Source organism: Doryrhamphus excisus, chromosome 21 (assembly GCF_030265055.1).
Source record: "Doryrhamphus excisus isolate RoL2022-K1 chromosome 21, RoL_Dexc_1.0, whole genome shotgun sequence".
Lineage (NCBI taxonomy): Eukaryota > Metazoa > Chordata > Actinopteri > Syngnathiformes > Syngnathidae > Doryrhamphus > Doryrhamphus excisus.
The window spans coordinates 7,432,250-7,455,340 of record NC_080486.1 but is presented as its reverse complement, the minus strand read 5'-3'; the positions used below and the strand labels follow the sequence as shown (position 1 = coordinate 7,455,340).

Genomic DNA, 23,091 nt, shown 5'->3' with positions numbered 1-23,091 from the left:
ATCAGCAGCCTTTCCACGGCCTCCTAGGTGCTGGTTGGAAAGGAGCAGCTTGGGGACGACCAACAGTGAGTGAAGACAGACAGTTGGGAGATGCTGTCCGAAGACTCAGCACGAGATGAACACCCCGCTTCCACTCTTCCCATATTATTTATATGTATTGTATCCAACTACTTTACTGCATTATAATCTACAGCACTTTTATGATCCTTGCATTTATTAAAAATGCTCGGGTGCTGTTAGTGCTCTGACCAACATACTGTATTATTACATATACATAGTCTAGATTACATTGTATATACCTGTATGCCCTATATATACTGTTTATGTGTGTGTGTGTGGACCTTTACAGCTGATGATCAAAGCCCCCCGTGGCCCGCCAACAAGATTAGAAGCTGCAGGGGAAAATTAACGAGGCGTCTCGCCCTAGGAGGCTGCCGTCTTTATGGTTGAAGGCACCGATGCTGTGTTGGACCATGGCGCCAGGGCGGCGTGCGCGGCCATACCTTTCATTTACATCACGTGAACACGCCTAGATGTTCATGTCTGCTTCATAGCACATGTTATTGGCTAAAAGAGTTTGACAGTCCGTGTAGACATTGGGCAGGTTTTGGTGAGGAGTGAGAGGTTTGCAGTCTAAATAAATTAAATTGACTCACTTCAATGTGCGAGCTGTTGTCAGCGTCCTCTGCCGACATCAGACCTGGGAAGCCATCCTCTTCCTCGTCCTCCTCTTCCTCCTGACTGGCCCTGTTGGTGTCCATGCTACGTGCACTGTTTGGAAGCCATCTCCGCCATCGCTGAGTGTACGTCTTCATGTCCACCTGCACGTCCTGCCCGTCTTGTCCGAATGAGTAGGGAACGCCTGAGAAGGAGGCAGCAAATGCTCATGTCATTAAAAATATCAACACTTTGAAGAAATGACTCCAATTGGTGGCGCTTTGACGACCTTTGACATAGCAGCATTTTTTTTGACATTTTCATAAGTAGACATTAACATACGCATAGAGTTAGCACTACCATGCAGGGTGTTGCATGCTAACATCAGTATAGTATCCTTTTTAGCTGTTTTTACAAGTACAAACATATAGAAAAAGTGCTGTCATGCAAAGTGTTAACATGCAACAACTGGCTTTCGAGCATTACTTTGACATTTTTATCAGTATCAACATACACAGACACTTAGCACTACCATGCCAGGTGTTGCATGCTAAGGTTAGTATGCTAGTATGTTAATATTAGCAAAGTAGCGTTTTTTAGAAATACAAACTTACAGAAACATTAGTGCTACCATGCAAAGTGTTAGCATCCTAATGTTAGTATAGTAAATGTTTTAGCCATTTTCACGAGTGTTGGTATACATTGGTTTTCACTTTGCAAGCTAACGTTAACATTGCTAACATTAGCATAGTAAGATTTTAGCCATTTTCATGAGTAGAAACGTATATGAACACTTAGTGCTATGATATTAATTGTTAGCATATTAGTGCTGGCATGCTAATGTTAGCATAGTAGCATTTTCTGACATTTTCATAAATATTAACATACACAAACACTTAGCTTCTACCATGCTAGATGCTAGATGGTTCATGCTAACTTTAGTAGCATGTTAACATTGTTACCATACTAATGTTACCATAATAACATTTTAGTTGTTTATAATACATACGTATATACTGTAAAAAGTAAAAACTTATACAGTTATCGTGATAGGCATCATTCATACCGCTAACATAAACAAAGGGGAAGAAGGTTGTCTTTTTTAGTCTTTTTAGTTTTTTAGTCTTTTTTTCATTGTACTTCATCGTACAAGTAATGTTAAAATCTCGTCCAGTTCTCGCAGACCCAATCTGATAATGGAAGCAAAGTCAGGTTTCCGACTTGCTTGTATGGTTTTATTATGCTTTTTCTCCACTGCTTAAATGTGTCTGTGCACCATGACTTATAGCACTTTAAGGCCAATTAGGTTAAAAAAGCTTGTCTTTCATTTCATCAAGCGTTTAGTTTGACCTGTCTGGTAAATTGTTTTATATGAAATGGAAGTTCACCGGGTTTAATTGGCTTGTTATTTTCCGCTCGTTTGGCTCATTCCACCCTCTCAAGGCCTCCGAGTGGTCCAATGCTTGTCAAGAAAAAAAGTGGAGGCCGGCAGACATGCACTATAACAAGCATCAATCATACTATGAGAACACAATAGGAGATGTCCACACTTAGGAATGATGACAAGACAATGACTTGTAATAAATAAAACCAGATTAGTCCTCATTTAACAAGTTCCAGCTCACACCTGTCTTTGCATGTGGACCACCATGAACAGACAGCAAAAGAATCTTTTTGTCCATTAGTCGGCAGCGCTAAGTCCAGCCTTTAAGACCACAAAAAGACACCCACAATGACTCCCCCGAGCAAGAAAAAGCTTTGCTATCCCCCAAAAGAAAGTGTTTCTTGTCAGGACGTGTGCAGCGCTGTTGTCCTGTCAACACGTCTGCCTGACTGTCTACTCCTTTCTAGGACATTTAACAGGTCTTAAAGTGGCCTTTTCTTTCCTTTCACGTCTTTCCCCACCTGACTCATGCTTGCTGACGAGAAGCAGACACACACAGAGAAAGAAAGTCTTTTGTAAATATGGAGTAAGGGATGATGTAAGTATTGCTAGAATCCATCCGTCCATTTTCTATTCCATCCCCGTCACAATCTCACCAGGAATTGCCGCCGCCGTCATATGAGGATCATAAATGTCCATTTACTCAAATGTCTACTAAATCATCTGTCATTCATTAACAACGAAATGCGTCGTAAAATGAAACACTGGGCTTTTACGGTCCTATGATTTCCATCTTCATTTACTTAAATTTACTGTTTAACACGGAATCTCGCAGAAATTGACATAATGTGAATTAATGTTGTCGTCGTGAGGAGAAGGAACATTGTGCGGGGGAGCATTTCCCCGGCGGATGGCTCAACCATGGCGGATACAAACACTAACCTATAGGGTTAGCTTCGTTTAACATGCTGGTCTGGTTGCGTGGGATCGACTTGGGTTTGGTACAATAAGCAACAAGGGCATCTTCAAAATTGCCGTTTGAAATTTGCAAGAGAACACCAAACGTGGGACATTGAAAGGTGGAAGAAACAATTCTGAATCTGGTTCATGTTTTTTTTTTAGCTATGGTATCAGCTGAAAAAAAAATGCTTCCTCAAAGTTGTTGTCTCACTCTCATTTCTTCTTTTTGCATTTTGATGCTCGGCTTAGAACCTCATTAAGATCCAACAGTGCAAAATGTAAATTCTTGCCATTTTTCCAACTGGTCCAACAGAGTCTTTAAACTGTGGGTGGTCTGTTTCTAACAGAACATTAGTCCTGTCCGTCCCAGTCTAAACATTCCGGCACAGACTGCCTGTGAGCTCCAGACTGTAGCACCAAATAAAACACAATGTAAATATTAGCAATATTAGCCAAATGCATCATATAAACAACATGACTGATGTCAACATAATCATCATTTGAAATGGAAATAACAATAATAATAGTAGGAACATGTGGCAGGGGGATGACGTCTAGCACAGTGCTGCCTGGAAGTTTGTAAAGCGGAGAGCTCAGGTTAGCTCATGACATTTGATTTATATGCAATACCAGGGGCGTGATGGTACGCTATAGTCATGGTTTGGTCCGTAACTTCTTTCAGTATCGTGGAGAGCTAAATAACTACTAAATAATCCTCAATATTATGTCTGTTTCTTCATAAAAGCAGAACAAATTCAATGTTTTTTTTTGAATTTTCAAATGCATGTGTTGACAAGTACAATGCAAAAAATATACCTTCAAAATACTAAGTATTATCACTTAAATTCACGCATGAAGTGAAGGGGACATCCAGTCAGGGACAGTCAAAGGGGCGGATGTGGTCCTGAGACCATCAACATATATTTCTACTAACATGGAAACAGAATGCTATACATTCCTGCGCCTGCTGTATGGAGTTACTTTGATATCCCCTGTCATAAATCATGAAGGATTTGTGTTGTCTGCATGATCCATAGCATTGCTAAGCTAATACACTGGGCATAACCTGAACCATGCAGCCCCAATACAGTCTTCACAGAAGCTGTCACCACTGCGGCTTCCCTGCTGTAATTGGTGGTTAGCTTCTTGGTCAGCGCAGGAAGAAGACGGGCACAGACAGTAAAAAAGGTTTGGAGGAATTTAGAATTCCAGTCAAGCACAATGTCTGTCTCCGACTTGACCAGATTGAGTGAATGACAGCAGGACCGTGAAGCAGCACTCCCGCCTGGGCTCCATTTTCCAACACATCGCATCACTGGATGGCAGTGTGACTCTTTTGTGAAAGATCACAGGCCAACTGAGCTCTTAAATGACCGATTACATTGGGCTATAACTCCCAGTCACACTGAACTCTCGCCATAAAAACACCCATATACACCCACATTCACCTGCTTAATGGAGGTGAACATTCAAAATGGTCTGCAAGACAAAAGTCTGCACTTTGACACCGGTTATCAAGAAAGAAATAACACTACTGCACTACTGGATCAGTATTTCTTGGAATATTGTCCAGTGCTATATATATGTTTCTTGCTGAAGGAAGCATTGGGACAACACTGTAGTACACCAGTACACCAGTACATGTGCCTCAGTCCATATTGTAAAATGGCACAGTGAATATAATACATAGTGGTAAGTCACGACAAAATAACTAATCACTTTTTTCTGACCGTATTTCTACTGTTCACAACTTTCACTCTCATTGTTGAAACCAGTGAACTTGAAATGACAAGGATGCTTCAAGTAGCAAGCTAACATGTCTGTGCTGGTGATCTACTGACAAGGACACAGGACGACCAACTGGACATGTCCACACGGAGTCTTTAATGCACAGTGACAAACAGCCTAGGAGACACCGTACCAGAATGCAAATGAGCTTCTTCTCAAATATCCTTTTTGTTTACCCCCCTTTCTCCGTGGCCAGTCCTCTTTAGGTGATCATGAAGAGGACCAAACTATTACTAACTCCAATCTCTTTTTATGTTCCTGGAGAGAGCACTAAAAGACAGAGATTGAGGACGAAGTCTATGGATGAAGACCCACAATAAAGTCTATGGATGATGACTTAAAATGAACACTGAAGATGAAGACTAAGGATGAGGACTCATGATGAAGACTGAGCATGAAGGGCCACAGTGGGGTTAGCATGTTGGCCACACAGTCAGGAGATAAGGGTTCAAATCTCAGTTTGGGCATCTCCGTGTGGAGTTTGCATGTTCTCCCCATGTTTTTTCCGGGTATTCCGGTTTCCTCCCATGTTCCACGAATGGTTGTTTGTCCTCATGTGCCCTGTGATTAGCTGGCCACCAGTCCAGGGTGTACCAAGGTCACCTGGGATAGGCTCCTACTGAGGACAAGCGGCATAGAAAATGGATGGAATGAGAAGTAAAAATGAGAATATAAGATTTAGGATGACAACGTGTAAGGATGACCACTTAAAATGAAGACTAAGGATGAACACTAAGGGTGAAGATTTAGGATGAAGACTAAGGATGACGATTTGTGACTGGGTCACATTTGAAAAAATCTTAATTATACTGTAAAAAGTGTGAACAGAGCCTTAATGATTGATAAGTACACGTAATCAGGTACCTTTGTGATGAGGAATAAAGATGCATCCTTTATTGACTGTAAGTGTTTTCAAAACGTCCACTTGTCCTCATGCTAGGTAGGAAGATGTACAGCGTCTTTTCTTCATGCTCCTGCTTTGCTCCTTTCAGGCTGAGCCTCCGGGCAGTCAGCCATCAGCACCCATTGCCCCCCCAAAATGTTGGCCGCCCCCCATGTTCTTCCTCTCTGGGCTTCCATTGATCAAACCCGGGGGGCCCCGAGTCGAAAGACAGCCGGTGTAAAGAAAGAGGAGGTGGCATTTGGAGGGTTCGCAGAGAGATATTTTTAGAGCGAATAGTGACAGCACTATGTAGGAAGTGAATGGGATGCTGCCCGGAGAGCTTTAATGGACGAGGAAAAGGATGAGGAGGAGCCATAGCACAGAACAACCTGTTGGTGTCCATGCAGTACATCAGCACTGGAGAAATGCAAAACAAGTGCTTGTAGGTTCTGTACAGACTTGTCCCGCAGCAATAAGTGAGGGATGCGATGAAAAACATCTTCTGAGCAGACACTTAAGTTGTGTGCTGGACCATCGTTCCCTCTAATCAATCTGCTGCACCGCCTTTACGACGCAAACCTGCTCCAACATGTCTCGCGCACTGCACGACATTCAAACATGTGAGAAAAAAGCTGTGTTTCTGTCCTCCATCGGGATTGATGGATTTGCTGTAGAACGCTACAGTTGACTAATCAGAACACATCCAAGCAGTACGGAGACGAAAAGATAAGACTTGATGCAGCGCTTGTCACACAGTCATCACTTTCAACCTCATATTTCATAGCTTGGATTGCAGTCTTTCACCTGCATTTACAGTTTTGGGGCGTACAAACACGCACAAGCATGTGTAGCTGACCATAATTTCATCCATTCTCTACAGTTACATTGGGGGTACACACTTACACATGTGCAGTGTGTTTGTGTGCATGTGTGTGTGTGTGTGTCGGTGTGCGTGTCGGTGCGCAGCATAGTCAACTACCAGAAATTACACAGTGTCACCTGTCTCTCGTCACTTGGCAGGTGTTTTCTTTTTTTAATCGGAGTTCAACAAGCTAAGCATCACTAGAACTGTAGTTCCGTTGTCATGTCAGCATGTTGTCATCTTCTATATAAAACATAAAATAAAATGAATAGGCTGCACGGCGAACAAGTGGTTAGGATGCAGGCCTCACAGCCAGGAGACCCGAGTTCAATTCCACCCTCAGCCATCTCTGTGTGGAGTTTGCATGTTCTCCCCGTACATGCGTGGGTTTTCTCCGGGGACTCCGGTTTCCTCCCACATTCCAAAAACATGCTAGGTTAATTGGCGACTCCAAATTGTCCATAGGTATGAAAGTGAGTGTGAATGGTTGTTTGTCTATATGTGCCTTGTGATTGGCTGGCGACCAGTCCAGGGTGGACCCCGCCTCTCGCCCGAACACAGCTGTGATAGGCTTCAGCATCCCCTGTGACCCTCGTGAGGACAAGCGGTAGAAAATGAATGAATAAAATGAATAAATGTACATTTTTAAGTCAGAAAATGAAGGACTAATAATCTAATAACGCTAACATCTTGAAACATCAGTATGACTATTGGTGCACTCTCTACATATTCCATTGATCACAGCATGTTACTGAAAGTTAGCATGAAAAGAATGTAAAGCAGAGAATTTATTCTTTGACCTTGTGCTGAAGAAGGGGTCCCTGCAGCATAGTTAAGTCAGCCTCTTATTTATCATAAAACCAATTAGGAAAGAATAAATCCACAGCTGCACAGGGCAAAGGATTGACCAACAAAAGCCCAAATAAAGATTCCCATCACACCAGGAAAAGCAACAAAAGACATGAACAGATAAAAACACACACAATCAGCCTGACTGACACATACACTGATAACATCTACATGGCACCTGATAACTGCACACGTCTATGATAACATCTACATGACACATGGTACCAACACATCTATGATAGTATCTACATGGCACATGCTAACAGCACACGTCTATGATAGCATCCACATGGCAAATGCTAACTGCACATGTCTATGATATCATCTACATGGCACATGGTAACAACACATGTTTATGATAGCATCTACATGGCACATGCTAACAACACACATCTATGATAGCATCTACATGGCCCATGCTAACAACACACGTCTATGATAGCATATACATGGACATGACACATGCTAACAACAAACATCTTGATTACATCTACATGGCACATGCTAACAACACATGTCTACGAAATCATCTACATGACACATGCTAACAACACACATCTTGATTACATCTACATGGCACATGCTAATAACACATCTAAGATAGCAGGGACATGGCACATGCTAACAACACAAATCAATGATAGCAATCTACAGAGGCAACGTGAACTATGACCTTTTCAACCTAGCTGTACACATCATTAACCCTTTCACGTATGTCTTCAAGCATGGATAAAAGCAAGGATTAACTGAATTTATTTTCACTTTGTTACAGTCCACTTGCATCAAGGCCGCTACGTTCAGCAGATGGCGTTGGTGAAAAAAGCTTTCTGTGTGGCCCACACATTGCAGGAGTGGAACACATCATGACTTGTCAATCAAGCCACTGTGGTTTATGTTTGGAACTAGATAGTAAACATGCGCCTTGATGTGCACTTCGCATCATCGCTGGTGTTCTCCAGCTCTTCCCACTGAGGACCCAAGTTCCAGTTCCTCCATGGTTGTCTCTCGGTATTGCTCCCTTTGTCCATTGTCCTGTTTGCAAGGCCAAGCTGTTATTTTCTTCAGGACAGATGTGCAGTCCCACAAGGTATTCCCATCTGTTGTTCCGTTCATTCCGTTCTTTTGCAGGGGCCAGAAAAGACCATAAAAGGCAAACGATAGCAAGTGGTTTCTTCTCCAAAAGCTCAAAGAGTACATTTCATTATACTATTCATGTACTGCATGTACTACTAATGGGATGAAATCAGCTTGAAGGTCTCAGAGTGGCTTAAAAAAAAAGGCAGTCAATCCCGGCGGCACCAAGTGTGACGCTAAGGTGGGCCACCTTTCATTACCTGCCTGTCAGCATTCAAACATGTCAGGACAAGAAGACGTGCCAGAGGACATTTGGACAAGCGGCAGTCAGTCAGCTAACACAGCGTGAAGTTCAAGTGTCACATGACAGGAAGTGATTTCACACTGACAAATCAATTTACTGTAAAATGACAGATGAAACACATCGCCTTTAAAAGTGCCGAGTACGTCGATGGCATCCTAATTCATGTTGGGGTCAGAGGAGGCTACACGTTCCATCAATAACTATGGCTTCACATCCTGAAACGCTCCCAATAACATATTCATTATTAAACAGCTCGCTAGCATGGACAAAAAGACCTTGAAATTGAAGTCAATTAGCATTTCATTATCCTCTAACGACCGCAAAGAAGTTATTCATCACAAAGAAAGAACACCCTTCATTTTCATGCAGGCTGCTTTAACACGATGAATGTGCATGTGACGGCTCTAAATAATAACAATCATCAGGGTGGGGGTGGGAGATGTTGCTGTCAGAATAACCTGTCCATCAAAGAAAGCAATATTAAAAGACATTAGTACAGTAAACCTCGGATATATCGGATTCAATTGTTCCCACTGGTTTTGTCCGATATAAGCAAAATCCGTTATATGCGTATACCGGAAAATGTCCGTTTTACGCATATATCGGATTTATATCCGGTATATGCGTAAATCGGATTTTATCCGTTATAAAAAGGCACTTCCTTGACTATGTTTCCAATGTACCTGGACTGGGCAATGAAAAGAGACGTAAGGTAATGAGAATTTAACTTTATTGGACTCTGAGCATAACAAATTGTTAATTAAGCTAGGCCCTGTTACGCCCGTCAGGCCTACGTTATTTCCAATAGTGAGGTTAAGATCTCATTCAATAAATCCCAGGGTGTTTTCTGGCAGCATTTGCCAGAATAACCCAGTTTCGTCTGCATTAAAAATGTCCTCTGCTTTAAAACGTCTCAGAATGTCAGCTAGCTTCGGAGCGCCACGATGCGGCCATCCGATATATGCGAGGGAAATTTAATGGAAATGCATTGGAACGGGACTGGAGATTTTGTCCGAAATAGGCGAAATCCGTTATAAAAAATCCGATATATGAATTAATTTTTATTGGAAATGCATTACAGAAAAATCGGTTCTTTTTTATCTGTCCGTTGTGAGCGAATTTCCGATATATCCGAGTCCGATATATACAAGGTTTACTGTAATATATTAAATTATATGCCATATTAAGTTGCCGAGGCCCCATCCACCTCACCACCCACACATCCACACACAAAAAGTGAAAGTGCATGTGTGCAGCCCAGATGTAACAGTGGAGGAGCAATCGCACCAGTCGGGTTTGTGGGCCGGAGAAAAATGGAAGGTTGTTATCTTTGCAGCTTTTTGTTCAACACGTTACTTGGCTTTGCTGCCAGGCTGCCTGATCATAAACAAAGGTGATAAACAACGTTGTTGCCCATTTAGGAGACACACGCTCGTCCACAAAAGCCAATCCACTCTAGTGGAGTCCTCTGGGAGCGATGAAGAGCGAAAGCTCACAGATGTTCAACCTTCATCACTCATCTTGCTGCAATGTTGCATTGTCTTAGAGAAAGGACACAAGGTGAGGACCATAGCCATCTTTCCATTATTTCTCTTAGAAAAAAGACATGAAAGGACAACCATGTACAGCTTTCCATTGTTTCTCATAAAATACACTCGAGGGGACCACCATGTTCATCTTCTCTTGGAAAAATGACACAGGAGGACGACATGGCCATTTTTCCATTCTTTCTCTTAGCAAAAAGACAAGAAAGGACTACCATGTCCATCTGTCCATTCTTTCTCTTACCAAAAAGACAGGAAAGGCCGACCATGTCCATGTTTCCATTCTTTCTCTTAGTAAAAAGACCAGAAGGGATGACCACCTCCATCTTTCCATTCTTTCTCATAACTCAACAATACAAAGGGTCGAAAAATGAGCATAATAGGTCCCATTTAAGTCAATTTTATTACATGAAGTGAAAGACGAAATTCTATTCAATTCAATTAAAAATTTATTTATTTTATTCTTTTAATTTTGTAATATATAATATTATAATTAATCATTATTGAACAATTAGTTTCCCATGTATTCCTATTACTCCAACACATGTATCTAATTAATTCGGGTTTGAGTCAAATAACCACATAAAAAGATGGTTCCTGGCCAACATGCTATCCCTCATTTCATTTTCAGGGAGTTGCAACCCTAGGAACAAAGTGCTGCATGCCTTGTTGCCATGAAGCTGAAAGACGATAAGACCTTCATATCCTGAAGCCAGCAGGAGGCCGCTGAGTCGACAAAGCGACTGGCGGCATGCTGCTACATGCCTGCGTACGTACATGCAAGTGTGTGTGAAAGTTCTCCTGAGCTTCTACAGGAGCATCAACTCTAACTCAGGTTACGTTCGATTGGACATGACCTTCCAGTGCGTTTGCGAGATAACACAAGGTGTGTGTTGTTCATCTTTGGGTTGTGTAGGTGTATTTGTTTCCTTCACAGCGCATGACATTCCACAGTGGTGTCATCTCTTTGGGCGTGTTCCTCAGCTGTCTGCTATTCCTCTCCATCTGATGATGTATCAGCATGACCGCTTTCCAATCACTGGAGGGGGGAAAAGTTGTTTATGAGGGGCGGGAAGTGCTTGTCATCTTCTCCATCACCAGGCTGCAGCTCTAAAGACATTCCAGCAGAAGACAATGATGCTTTCATGAACCAGTGGCCTCTTGGCTTTGTCTGGGCGGCCTATTCAAGCCCAGCGCCACTCCTGAGCTCTAAAGCTCGTCTGAGCTTCTTCCCACAGGGCGCTGGGCGTGGAGCGGAGCATCAAGGGCCAGCCGTGACTAATGCGCCCGCCTGGTGCTGCTGTTGCATGGCAGTATTGGGCGACCACCCCGCTGGCTTTTGGGACGTATGGCCCCTCCCCCGCTCTTAATGCAACCCGCCCCTGTCATCCACTTATGGTGGACCCTTTCAGCAAGGAAGGAGCAAGCCACCGTGATGGATGAGGATGAACATGAAGAACATCGTCTTGCTCTTTGCTATCACAACATCCAGCGGAACATCTCGTTTTCCATTCAGGCACAAATTATCTCCAAAAACCTGACCCAATTTTGTGTGCCACTGCCGAGTATCTCAGCATAAAAAAAGAAAAAGGCTTGCAGGATGTTGTGTAATTCCAGCCAGATGTGCACCACTAAACTTTCCACTGAGAGGTAGACTTTGGAATCTTTAACAGCCTCTTACGCTTGGAAACGATGTGTGAGTGCCATATGAGTTTTGGTACAGTTGTTGGGGTACACCTTATAGTACTCATTCAACTTCCACCAGGGTGAAGATTTAAAAGATATTTCTATGGGGCTACTACGCTATGATGGCACACTATGAGATCACATGATATCACGATATGTTATGATGTCACGCGGCGATGTCGCACTTTGAATACTGTATATCACATTGTTATCATTCTGATATAACGCTATAATATACAGTATATCACTCATAATATCACGTTATTATGTCATACTACGATATCACGCTGATATATCACACTATAATGATATCAAGCTATGATATCGTGCTTTAGTATCACGCTATGATATCGTACTATGACACCAGACTATGGTGTCATCATTCTGTCCTACTTTGATACATGATAATGCTATATCGCGTTATGATGTCATGCTATGATATAATATCATGCTTTGATGGTGTTAGTGTTTACTAGCTGTTTTACCTGTTATGTCCAAAGTACTGCCAATAATAACAAAAAATACAGAAGTCAAACCACAAGCGCTTCAAAAGCAAATAGCAAAATAAGTCATCCAATCATTACATTTATATGTTAAATTTCACCTAAGTGATACAGGTAATATTCCTCTACCATCATAATAGATCCATAACGTGCACATGCATTATCCAGTACAAGCTCAAATGTACACAGAGCGACGTAGGTGATGCAACCACAAACATCATGCATGAAAGATGTTGAAAGTGTCTTGTATTCATTCATTCATTCATTCATTCATAAAACAACATGGCCCTGGGCTACACCATAGTCCGCCAAACATTGTCCCACACAAAAGGACCATTGAGGACATGTCCACATGTTGACAGAGTCAAGTGTCAAAGTAGCAAACCAAATGTGTGTTTACAGTATTTGGATGAATGAACAGCAGGACATAGCATCTTGTAGTGAAGGTGTGCTGTGGCACACAAAGCACACAAAGGGTGCAGGTTACACATGTAGAAGAGCAGAAACATTACTTGAATCAATGAAGAGTACACTTGGTGGTTAAAAAAGCAATAATAGAGCTTCATGTTACTACACCAACTGTCAGCTTTGTCATAACACATTTTCATGAGGACTTTGTACTTTTATGTCTTCATGAAATGGTTGTTTCATAGCAAATCATAGCTCTTTCCAACCGTGGCGACACACACAACCTAGCTTTGATCAAAACGAGCCATCTCCAATGCAGTCCGACTGAAACTGATCTCTATGACAAGCCGGCAGCGAGTCAGCAGTGAGGGGCTGTCTACAAATGGTTTCTTCTTCTTTGGTATTATTACACTAATTCAATGCTGACAAATCCTCTGTAATTGGTTATTGTGCTATTTTGTTATTTTTATAATTGTGGTTTATAATAATTTTGGGGAATTTCTATAGTAATATTCAATAATTCAATTCTGTAACATGTATGTTCAATAGCTTCATGTCTGTAAAGAATAGGACAACAAAACTCAGCACACACATCATTGACCTTCTCCTCTTCTTACTACAGTAAAGAGTTTGGCAAAAATGTGCTTTTAAATAATTTGTGGGAATTTCTATGATAATAATTGTAAATAAGTACACTTTTGTAACATTTATGTTCAATAGCTTCACATCTGTGAAGAGTAGGACCACAATGCTCAACTCATCAGTGACCTTCTCATCTTCTTACTACAGCAAAAAGTTTGGCAATATGTGCTTTTAAATAATTTTGTGGAAGATTAAAACACAAGTATAAATCATTCAATTAAACCATAACCATCAATTTCAATTCCAACAATGGAAGACATAGAAGACAATAGAAGGGTGATATTTTTTGTAAAATACTATAAATTGTGTGATGTTACTTATATGTTACATTGTTCATGCTCAATATACTCCTGACACAAATATACTTCTAAATGAACACAGAACATATTCATTAAAAGCGTGACATCAATTAAGTGTCTTAATAGCATTTTTGCTATTGTGACAAAAACGTCACTTCAACCTTTCTGTTGCAAAAAAGCCCTATAGCGATATTTTCTTACCCAGAAATGTGGCAAGAAGTGTTCAATTGTACTATTTTACACCCTACTAACGCATTGCATTGGTTAAATGGGTTTAAAATGAGCTTTCATTGCAATAAAAACAAAACAAGCTAGCTTACCTGACAACACTAAACGCCATTTTGGGGAAGCAGTAATCGTGGGATAGTCACATGACAACCACTCCAAAATGTTTCCTACATTATATTACATACGTTTATGTCTTGTGATTAAATATGAATATAAAATAAATGTAAATATAAATTAAATACAGCTATAAATAAGTAAAGTAATACTATTGAGGTGTCTTTAAATCTAGTTGTTATTTGAGGTGAGCAACGGAAAAGTGCAGAATATTAGTATCAGGTCTTCTTACCGGTCCAGTCTGCGAGCTGGGCTCCCGCGTCGTGCACACACTGCACAAACAGGACAAGTCCGAGCAGCAGGTCCAGTCTCCTGTCCAGCGCCATGTCCGAAAGACGTGCTGTCCTTTTGCCGTCCAGGCGGACAGAAGGCTGATTTTAGCAACCCAAGCGAAGAAGAAATATCAAACAAATATGAGATGTGACCACAGCAAAAGTTCCGTGCACGCCGCCCTGTACGTGTGAGAGCTCCAATGTTGCGCGCCTGCAGAAAAGGCAGTGCGTCTGTGACGTCACCGCACCCGACAGCCAATCAGCTCGCTCCTTTGTGGATGCTGTGTGTAAACTGTAAGTCTATTGACACTATAGCTTTGTTAGCTACAGTTTACTTGTAGCAACTTCATAAATACAAACAATTTCTTCATTTTATGTTTTTGTATCATTACATAATTTAAATATGATTATTTTATTTTCTGAATTATACTTATACTTACTATAAGTATGTACAAATGTCACCTGTAGAGTCTCCGATTCTGCAAAACACATTAAAGCCATGATGGCATTGCTATGACATGCTGTGATGTGCGAAGCACTCACTCCATCTGTCAGCATTGACACTGTCAGTTTTGTAAGCAGGCCGGGTGTGTGTCGTGATGACATCATTGTGTGTTTTCCTCTCGCTTGCCAGGGAGGAGAACTTGGATGCCAGGTTAGGTCCAATTAAGACGCTAGCTGGCTGTGGGAACTCAGTCATGGAAACGCAATGAAGGGGTGCTTTTAGTAGCAAACATGAACCATTCTAAGTGGACCTTGTGTCCAAAATGCACTAAATGTAGCAGCTGCTAATGTTTTCCACATGAGAGTGACCTTCACGTCAGCCTTGAGGGATCTTCGTCTGTCTGCTACTTGCAAAGCGACAACCCCCCCCCCCCCCCCCCGCCATTAATGAAACATTAGTTAGTGCTGGGTTGTTTTTCTGAGAAGGTTGCATACTAAAAAAATGCATTTTAATTTTTGTGTTTCATTGTAGTTCTAAAATACACCACAAGCGCCAATAAAAAAAGAAGCTGGGTGCCACACATGGCCCCGGGACGCACTTTGGACACCCCCGTATTACCCAAGGTGGACTTAAAATTGTGACCGACAGGGGGCGTCAGAGCTGTAGCCATGTCTCACCTTGACCTCACCCTAGAAATGGGCTAAATAATTTGAGCTATGGGTGAGCCAGGCTAGCGGGAGAGGTGACTTTAGGTGCGTCTCCATGACAACAATGACTGGCAGCTGGCTGACAACACAAAAACTCCACAAAGAGCTAGCGCTGGCTATTCAGCAGCATGGACAGCGAAGCTACCAGAGATGGACAATGCATGCTAACGTGCTAACACTGCATAAAGCCAAGATTGTTTCACTGTTTGCTTCCCTTCATCATCCAATGCAGACTAACCTGCTGACTCTGTCTTTTTTTAGGTGAGCTAGCATGTGCAGGACATCTGACCATTGCAAATAGAAAAAAGTGCTGATTAACTCTAAGACATAGTATGTAAACACAATAAATAAGAGATGGACATTATGCCTATTATAACACTATGTCAGCCAACGGATAAACAACTTCTACGTTGGCTACGTCGCTGCTGAGTCAGCACTTTGCTTTATGTGGTCTACTCAGTTTCCCACAGGACTGCGTAATTTGGATAATTTTAAATAAGTGGCCATGACGCATGTGCGTGTAATTTTTATGGGCGCTGTGGGAGACAAAAAGTTTTTGCAAAAAAACATGAAAAGCAAAACAAATGCTTTGGAATACACACAACAGCATCGCCCGATGCTAGTTTAGAAGGACATGCGCAAAAAAACTCATCCCTCCTACTACATCTTCTTATTCTCTGGCAGACCATAAGCCTATGAGGTGTGTTCCAAGTTACGATGCCATATAGGTCCATTATAATGTGTTTATGAGTGAGGGTGAGCTATGGGAAACACTGGCAGTAACCCACTATTTTGTATTTGATATATAATGCAGAGCAGTGATCACCAATTCCGCCTAGCAACAAGTGGTCAGCTCGGGTTTTTTTTTTTTTTGTAATGGCTTTTATTTCCATTGTCCTGCTACCAATGAGTGTGAGAGCTGGAGCTTCAGCATGTAAAAACAAAACTATTGCCTCAAGAAACTCTGAGCTCTTCTTGCTAGTTGCATCACGTCCATATGTGAGTTTGTGTGCATACTTAGTATGTCCACACACACAGTGTCTTTCCTTTAAGTGTGGGAGCTGGTGCAGTGCTGGGGGTGACCGTAGAGCGGGTTGGCAAAGGACAGCTTGGCGTCTCTCCAGGAAGAGCTCTGCTGAGTGAGGAAGACCACATGTACAGCACGCTCCTTGACTTGTGCACACATAATTCCAGAAGAGGGCAAAAAGGCAGCGTACCTCCGCCTCCCTCGTCCAAGGGTACACGCTGATCGAGAGCCCCCCGACCTCATTAAAGTGCCTGGCTGTGTGGCGGCCCTTCCTTTTATCCCCAGACGGGAGCTGAGGAGAAAGAAATCATTTCATTTTAATCAGGCTTAATGCCTCGCAATTACACTCAAATGTTGCATCCCTAATTGCTCATCGTGAAACCATCATCATCAGGAGCGTCATCAGGCGGAACACTCATCATGACTTTTTCCATTGCTGTATGTTGTATGCACCTCACTCACGGTGCAACCCATTACACATTTGATACACACAATGTAACCGGCACCACACAGTTATGCGGGTCTTGAAATAAATGCGAACACAATAATGGTTGTTTCTATCAGTCATGGAACACACTACCAGCTCATGTTAAAAACTGTGAGAACTGCCCAGCCTTCAAGAAAACACTAAAACAAGGAACACTAAACTCATCACACAACGACCTAATGCTCAAAAGATATACAGAATAAATATACAAACATGTACCAACACAAATATTCATTGGGGGACAAGCAACATAGAAAATAAATGCATGGATGGTGCTGCAATTCTTCTTCTATCCACCAGAGGAACCCGTAGCCAGAGGGAGGCTGACATCATTGCAGTGCCTCAATGAATGCGTTACTCATTATGGGAAAACTGAGTTGTGATTTATCCATTTTAAACGTGTATTGGTAAATATTTATATATTTCACAGGTATAGGGTTTGAGTGTCAAGTTGTTGTGTGATGAGTTTAGTGTTCCTTGTAAGATGAAAGTTTTTTGATTGTTTGGTACGCTGGGAGGCGGTCGAGTGGTTAGTGCACAGACCTCACAGCTTGGAGAGTTCAATCCCACCCTCGGCCATCTCTGTGTGGAGTTGCATGTTCTCCCTGTGCATGCATGGGTTTTCTCCGGGGACTCCGGTTTCCTCCCACATTCCAAAAACATGCTAGGTTAATTGGCAACTCCAAATTGTCCATAGGTATGAATGTGAGTGTGAATGGTTGTTTGTCTATATGTGTCCTGTGATTGGCTGGCGACTGTACCCCACCTCTCGCCCGAAGATAGTTGGAATAGGCTCCAGCACCCCCCGCAACCCTAGAGGTTAACCCTGAGGATAAGGGGTAGAAAATGAATGAATGGTATGCTGGGTAACCTCTGGGTAACTAAAGTGTGTGTACCGGCTTCCTAGCTTGCCTTGCCAAAAAAACAAAGCAGAGACAGAAATGAGCTGTATGTTTAACTCTATTGTCACGTATTTATTATGTATTTTATTGCTGTGTTGTTAAATAGGGTTTAAGTACATAATAGATAATAAAACATAAAAGATTGTCTCACGGGTCTATGACAAGTCATAAACATCGAAGCGGAACTTTCCAAAAAGGACAAAAAGATAGGTTTGAAAATGTAAGAAAAAGATCTAGAATGATGTCTGTGTTTGTGTAGACGTCAGATGCATTGATCCATGGAAGTCAAATGTGCTAATTAGCTAATTAGTTTGTGTGAGCTAACCTTTGCCCTCCAGTCAAAGGCAGGCTGATCCATCATTCCGTAGTCCGTCTGGTCCCGTTTCCTGTGCAGGATGCAAAGAAAAACAGTTCATCATCTTCTTCATCATCATAACCATCATCCTCATCACAGCTTACAACACGCGGCATCGCTTCCTGCACAGTGCCAGGATGCAGACCGCCATTCCGGATATCAGAAGCAGCATTCCCACGGCGATACCCGCATACACCGCATCTGACGAAGATGGAGGTCACACAGAAAAGTGGATTGGAACTTGAGTGCGGGAGACGTTACCTAGCTGTGTGTCCTCAAGCTCGGAGGGCGTCGGCGTGGGGACAAGTGGCTTCTCTCGCACATGGCATCGGTTGCCGGTCCAGCCTGGGAAACACCTGCAGCATTGGAAGGACACTTTGCGTTACATTTCACATTTCAAACCAGATCTGCTCTCACTTGCCAAATGTGGATTAGATCTGGATTAAACATTGTTTCACCTACAGAGCGACTTTTGTCCAAATATGGTGAAAGTAGAGATACCTTTTCAGGCATGTGTGGATGATTCCTAAAGGGAGTATCCTTGGTAGAATCCAGGTTGATGGATTTAAAAAGCAGATACAAGAATTTGGTATGAATGTGAGTGTGAATGGTTGTTTGTCTATATGTGCCCTGTGATTGGCTGGCCACCCAGTCCAGGGTGTACCCCGCCTCTCGCCTGAAGACAGCTGGGATAGGCTCCAGCATCCCCGGGTAGAAAAGCGGTAGAAAATTAATGAATGAATGAATGAATACAAGAATTTGCACACAAACAAACAAAGCCTGTCCTTGGTGGAGGTAAACATCTTGCACAACTCCAACAGCTGGACCGTGCCGCTAAAAAGCAGAGACGAGCTGCAAATAGTTTGTGGAGCGAGCGTTCTTCTAATCCAAGTCAACATCTGTTCAATATCAGCTTCCCTGACCTTCTAACGCGGAACACATCCCTCAGGGAAGACACACAACAAAGTGTTTAGCATCCAAAGCGGGCTGTCATGTGTGTGGCCATGGCGGTGGGCCTCCGACCTGGAACAGACCCGCTGTACTGGCAGTGGCATTGCTTTGAGGAACGTCGGGAGGAGGAATAAATGGGGATGTCATCGAGTAAGGACCACAAGAAAGAGTGCATCTTTTCATTTGCACTCACGTGACACTCCAGTTGAAAAGTGCACATTTCACATCTATTCACTGCATCACGAAACATAGAGAAGGCACGGTCACATGAGGGGGTAAATCAGGGGCTGCTGTGAAATATAGACCCATTATTCCTGAGAGATACTGCAGGACAAATGAAGGCAAGAAGCCTGGAGACTGCAACATTGCTTCACCAGACGTGTCACAAAGCTAGCTAATGTGTATGTGTGTGTGCAGCTTACATGCAAACAGGTCCATGTGTCTCGACACGACACGAGCCACGATCCAGGCAGTACAGTGGAGGACATTCTGCAAAGTGACAACATTCATGAAGGGAATATTATTAGTGCATATTCATCCGCCTCCTTTTTCTGCTCACCTTCTCAAAAATAACAAGCTGCCAATATGTTCATGCATTTACGTTGTCAAGGAAACACGGCGCATGCAGCATTAGCATGTTTATTAAAAAGTCACATCCATCATTGTGGTGAATAAGCAGTAGGAACAATCACCGCAGGGCTCCTCATCGTAAAGCCACTGTGGTGGATACAAGCGAGTAAGAATTCAAGGGATTTATAATTAATTATAAAAGACAAATGGATGGAACTTATTGTTGATGGGGACTTCCTGTATATCTGATGAGGTTGAATTCAAGGGTGTGTTATAAGAGTGCTGGCACACGCAATTATTTCTTGCCCCATGGCGGGTTATTTAGCAGTCGCACGCAATTAAAAAATGCACAGATAGTGAGTCAGCACAGCACAGGGTGCTTTGTTCGGGCACTCTATTTTGCAAAACAATACAGTGGCCTACAGGACAACAGAATACGGAAATCCATTGTTTATCGGTTCTACACCCAACCAAAGTGAATTTCCGCAAGGTAGGATTCCTTATTTCATTCATTCATTCTCTATACTGCTTATCTTCACTAAAGTCGTGGGTATGCTGGGGAGCATACAAACTCCCCACAGAGATGCCCGAGTAGAGAATCCAACCCAGGTGTCCTGCGCGCTAAGCACTCATCCACCGCGGCCGGATTCCTTATTCATAGTTGCAATATTTTCATGGTTAGGGCATAGAATACATCCATCTAGATGGGGTTTTTAGCATTATTAGAGCCCTCTAGACATGAAATAACATCCCTACAGTCACCTTTACACTGATATAACCAGACAAATAAGTTAGACTCAGACAGCATACTTCCTGTGGTGGCTATCAAATGTAATGTTATTGACACTTGGTGACCATTGTAGAATATGACTGGAATGCTGCTGCTGCATTCAATCCCCTTTTTTAACAAGCTTCTAACCATGCTAACACTCAGATAAACACAGTCATTAGTCAACAGCTAGTTGACATTACTTCCCAGGCCCTGCCTCTTAAAGACACATGATAAACAGATCCGATATTTTACTATATATGACGTATTCTGAATGACTTATATGCATATTTTCTGAAGGATTTGTTTCCTGAAGGAAAAAAATCAAAACAGAGTGTAACATGTCGTTATTAGCAGTGATATTTTGATGAGAGTGAGCTGTGGCGCACAGCTTTACCTTCACAGCTGGACTCATCAGAGAGGAAAGGCAGACAGTCTGCATAGTGGTCGCAACGCTTGTGAGGAGGAAGACAAGCAGGCAAGCTTTCACACAGCAGTTCTCCCAGCTCACATTGCAGCAGGGCTGGACCACAAAGGAGAACTGTCAAGGTGCTATAGCCCACCCAAAGGCACAGAATATCCTAGCATGGTGTGTCAAAGTTGATACAGGTGGTCCTCGGGTTAAAAATGTCATATACGTAGACTTTTACAGTAAGTCGGAACTTATACCTAAATGATACCTGAATGAACTCTTAAAGGAGACCTATTATGCTCATTTTCTGGCCCTTTGTATTGAGTTGTGGACTCCTATAGAGCAGCCCCACACAAAAACCAGCACACACAGCTTTACAGTTCTTCCAGAATATGCACCTATTCAGCTGGATTTCTTTGGATTTCTTGCTTCCTGCGAAAATTATCTGTTTTGATGTGTTCCCATGGCACCCATGGCCCGCCTCCAGGCACACACACTCCGTTGTGGTCGGTCACACTCCTCCGTGCATAAAACACTTTCGGTTTGTGCTGCTAATTTTCTAGAAGTTGACAAACGGTGTAGGAGTTGATCTTGAATCCGATCCGGAAGTAGAGACTGGACAGTCAGATGTTCGTCAAGAAAAGAGGTTACTTCAAGACGTCTCTCAATGGTAAGTAGCTTTAGCATTTTTTCGACAGCATCAGTAACCGAATGTAGCCACTAATTGTGGTGGGAAACTGCTATTAGCAACCCCGCCTCAAACCGAGCACCACCTGTAAAAGACACCAATCTGCGGTCAGACACTTACGGCAGCTGTACTCATCCTCGCCATCAGGACAGTCAGACACGCCATCACAGCGCAGTATGGCCGGGATGCAGAGGTTGTTCAAACACTGGTAGTGCCCTTCAGGACAGCCTCCTTGAGGAGGGAGGGTGCCGGGTATCGCCGTGGGGCAGCCTTCTTCATCAGACTGGTCCAAACAGTCCAACTGCCCATCGCAGAGCCAGCTCTTGGGAATGCACTGGAAGGAGTAGACACACTGGAAATGCTCCACGCTGCATGTGATGGGCTGTGGGGTCACTGGTCCTGCAGGGGTGGAAGCGAAGAAGATGAGGTGAGGAAATGGAGGAGGCTGATGAAAAAGCCTTTACCTCCTGTTGTGCACTCAGCTGTATACGTGATGTCATCCAGGGCGATGTCGGTCCACATGTCTCTGCCCACTTCGGCCTGGAAGGTCACCTGAAAAGGCGCCGGATTGGACAGGATGACGTTGGCGTACGTCCAGCCCTCGCCTTGATTACCAGCCATCGCCCACATCAATAGTGGCATTCCACTTGGTCCCTTGGTGAAGACCTGCAATGCACAAAGTGCTATCAAGGTATCAATAGTCTTTATTGATACACAGCATTAGGCACACCTAGCTTTAGCATATTGCAGTTACCATCATTGTATTATTGTACTTGCGTTGCCATAATTAGCACACTTGCTGTTGATTGTTTGCTGTTTAAAAAAAACATTAAAAGATGTGTCTTGTAAGCTGACAAGCTTTGATGGCTGACTTTCCACCACTGTCTTTCATTCTTCCCTGCAGGCTACAAAGATTCAAGATGGAGGCCTGCAGTGAAACGTGATGGATCACCTGACAGGAGAAGCGCCCGAATAAAACCACTCTGCATTATTTATGGAATCGTAGGCACCTTCAGCGTCCCCATCCTGTCAGAGCCGTGCATGTAGAACCAGAAGCGCAGGTGACACAGGCCCACACTGGCTGGAAAGCGACTCATGGTCGTCACCTTGGCAACGTCGCCCTCTTTCTGAGCGGCTGAATGGATGTGCAGGAAGCTTCCCCCGCCACCTTTGGAGATAAATGCAGCACAGCAGAATGCAGAGTGCATTTATGAAGGAATATTACCAGAGAATGTTCTATCGCTTGCAATCAACGCTGTTTGGACTAAAGGAGGACACGCTTTCATGGATGCTGCTCTCTTAACATTAACAGTGCATGTGA

The 23,091-nt window shown here is 42.9% G+C and overlaps 2 protein-coding genes across 7 annotated transcripts in view; both read right to left on the bottom strand.

Annotated features, from left to right (window-relative positions):
- plxdc2b (plexin domain containing 2b) overlaps window positions 1–14,634 on the bottom strand; it is a 29,390-nt gene extending 14,756 nt beyond the window's left edge. Inside the window, exons 1-2 of one of the 2 annotated variants that reach the window (XM_058060439.1) lie at window positions 14,418–14,634; window positions 657–862 (exon numbers count right to left, since the gene is read on the bottom strand). In XM_058060439.1, the coding sequence (XP_057916422.1) occupies window positions 657–862; window positions 14,418–14,511 (300 nt within the window). In that variant the 5' untranslated portion in view covers window positions 14,512–14,634. Of the gene's footprint in view, window positions 1–656; window positions 863–14,163; window positions 14,270–14,417 lie in introns of those variants that run through there. The other variant, XM_058060440.1, reaches the window with a different exon arrangement.
- A 1,641-nt stretch (window positions 14,635–16,275) lies between these two features.
- malrd1 (MAM and LDL receptor class A domain containing 1) overlaps window positions 16,276–23,091 on the bottom strand; it is a 28,797-nt gene continuing 21,981 nt past the window's right edge. For 2 of the 5 annotated variants that reach the window (XM_058060277.1, XM_058060274.1), the window contains exons 24-33: window positions 22,781–22,938; window positions 22,235–22,436; window positions 21,891–22,169; window positions 21,068–21,193; window positions 19,754–19,820; window positions 18,642–18,736; window positions 18,485–18,581; window positions 18,351–18,411; window positions 16,827–16,928; window positions 16,276–16,744 (exon numbers count right to left, since the gene is read on the bottom strand). In XM_058060277.1, the coding sequence (XP_057916260.1) occupies window positions 16,658–16,744; window positions 16,827–16,928; window positions 18,351–18,411; window positions 18,485–18,581; window positions 18,642–18,736; window positions 19,754–19,820; window positions 21,068–21,193; window positions 21,891–22,169; window positions 22,235–22,436; window positions 22,781–22,938 (1,274 nt within the window). In that variant the 3' untranslated portion in view covers window positions 16,276–16,657. The remainder of the gene's footprint in view (window positions 16,745–16,826; window positions 16,929–18,350; window positions 18,412–18,484; window positions 18,582–18,641; window positions 18,737–19,753; window positions 19,821–21,067; window positions 21,194–21,890; window positions 22,170–22,234; window positions 22,437–22,780; window positions 22,939–23,091) is intronic. The other 3 variants (XM_058060278.1, XM_058060279.1, XM_058060275.1) reach the window with 2 other exon arrangements.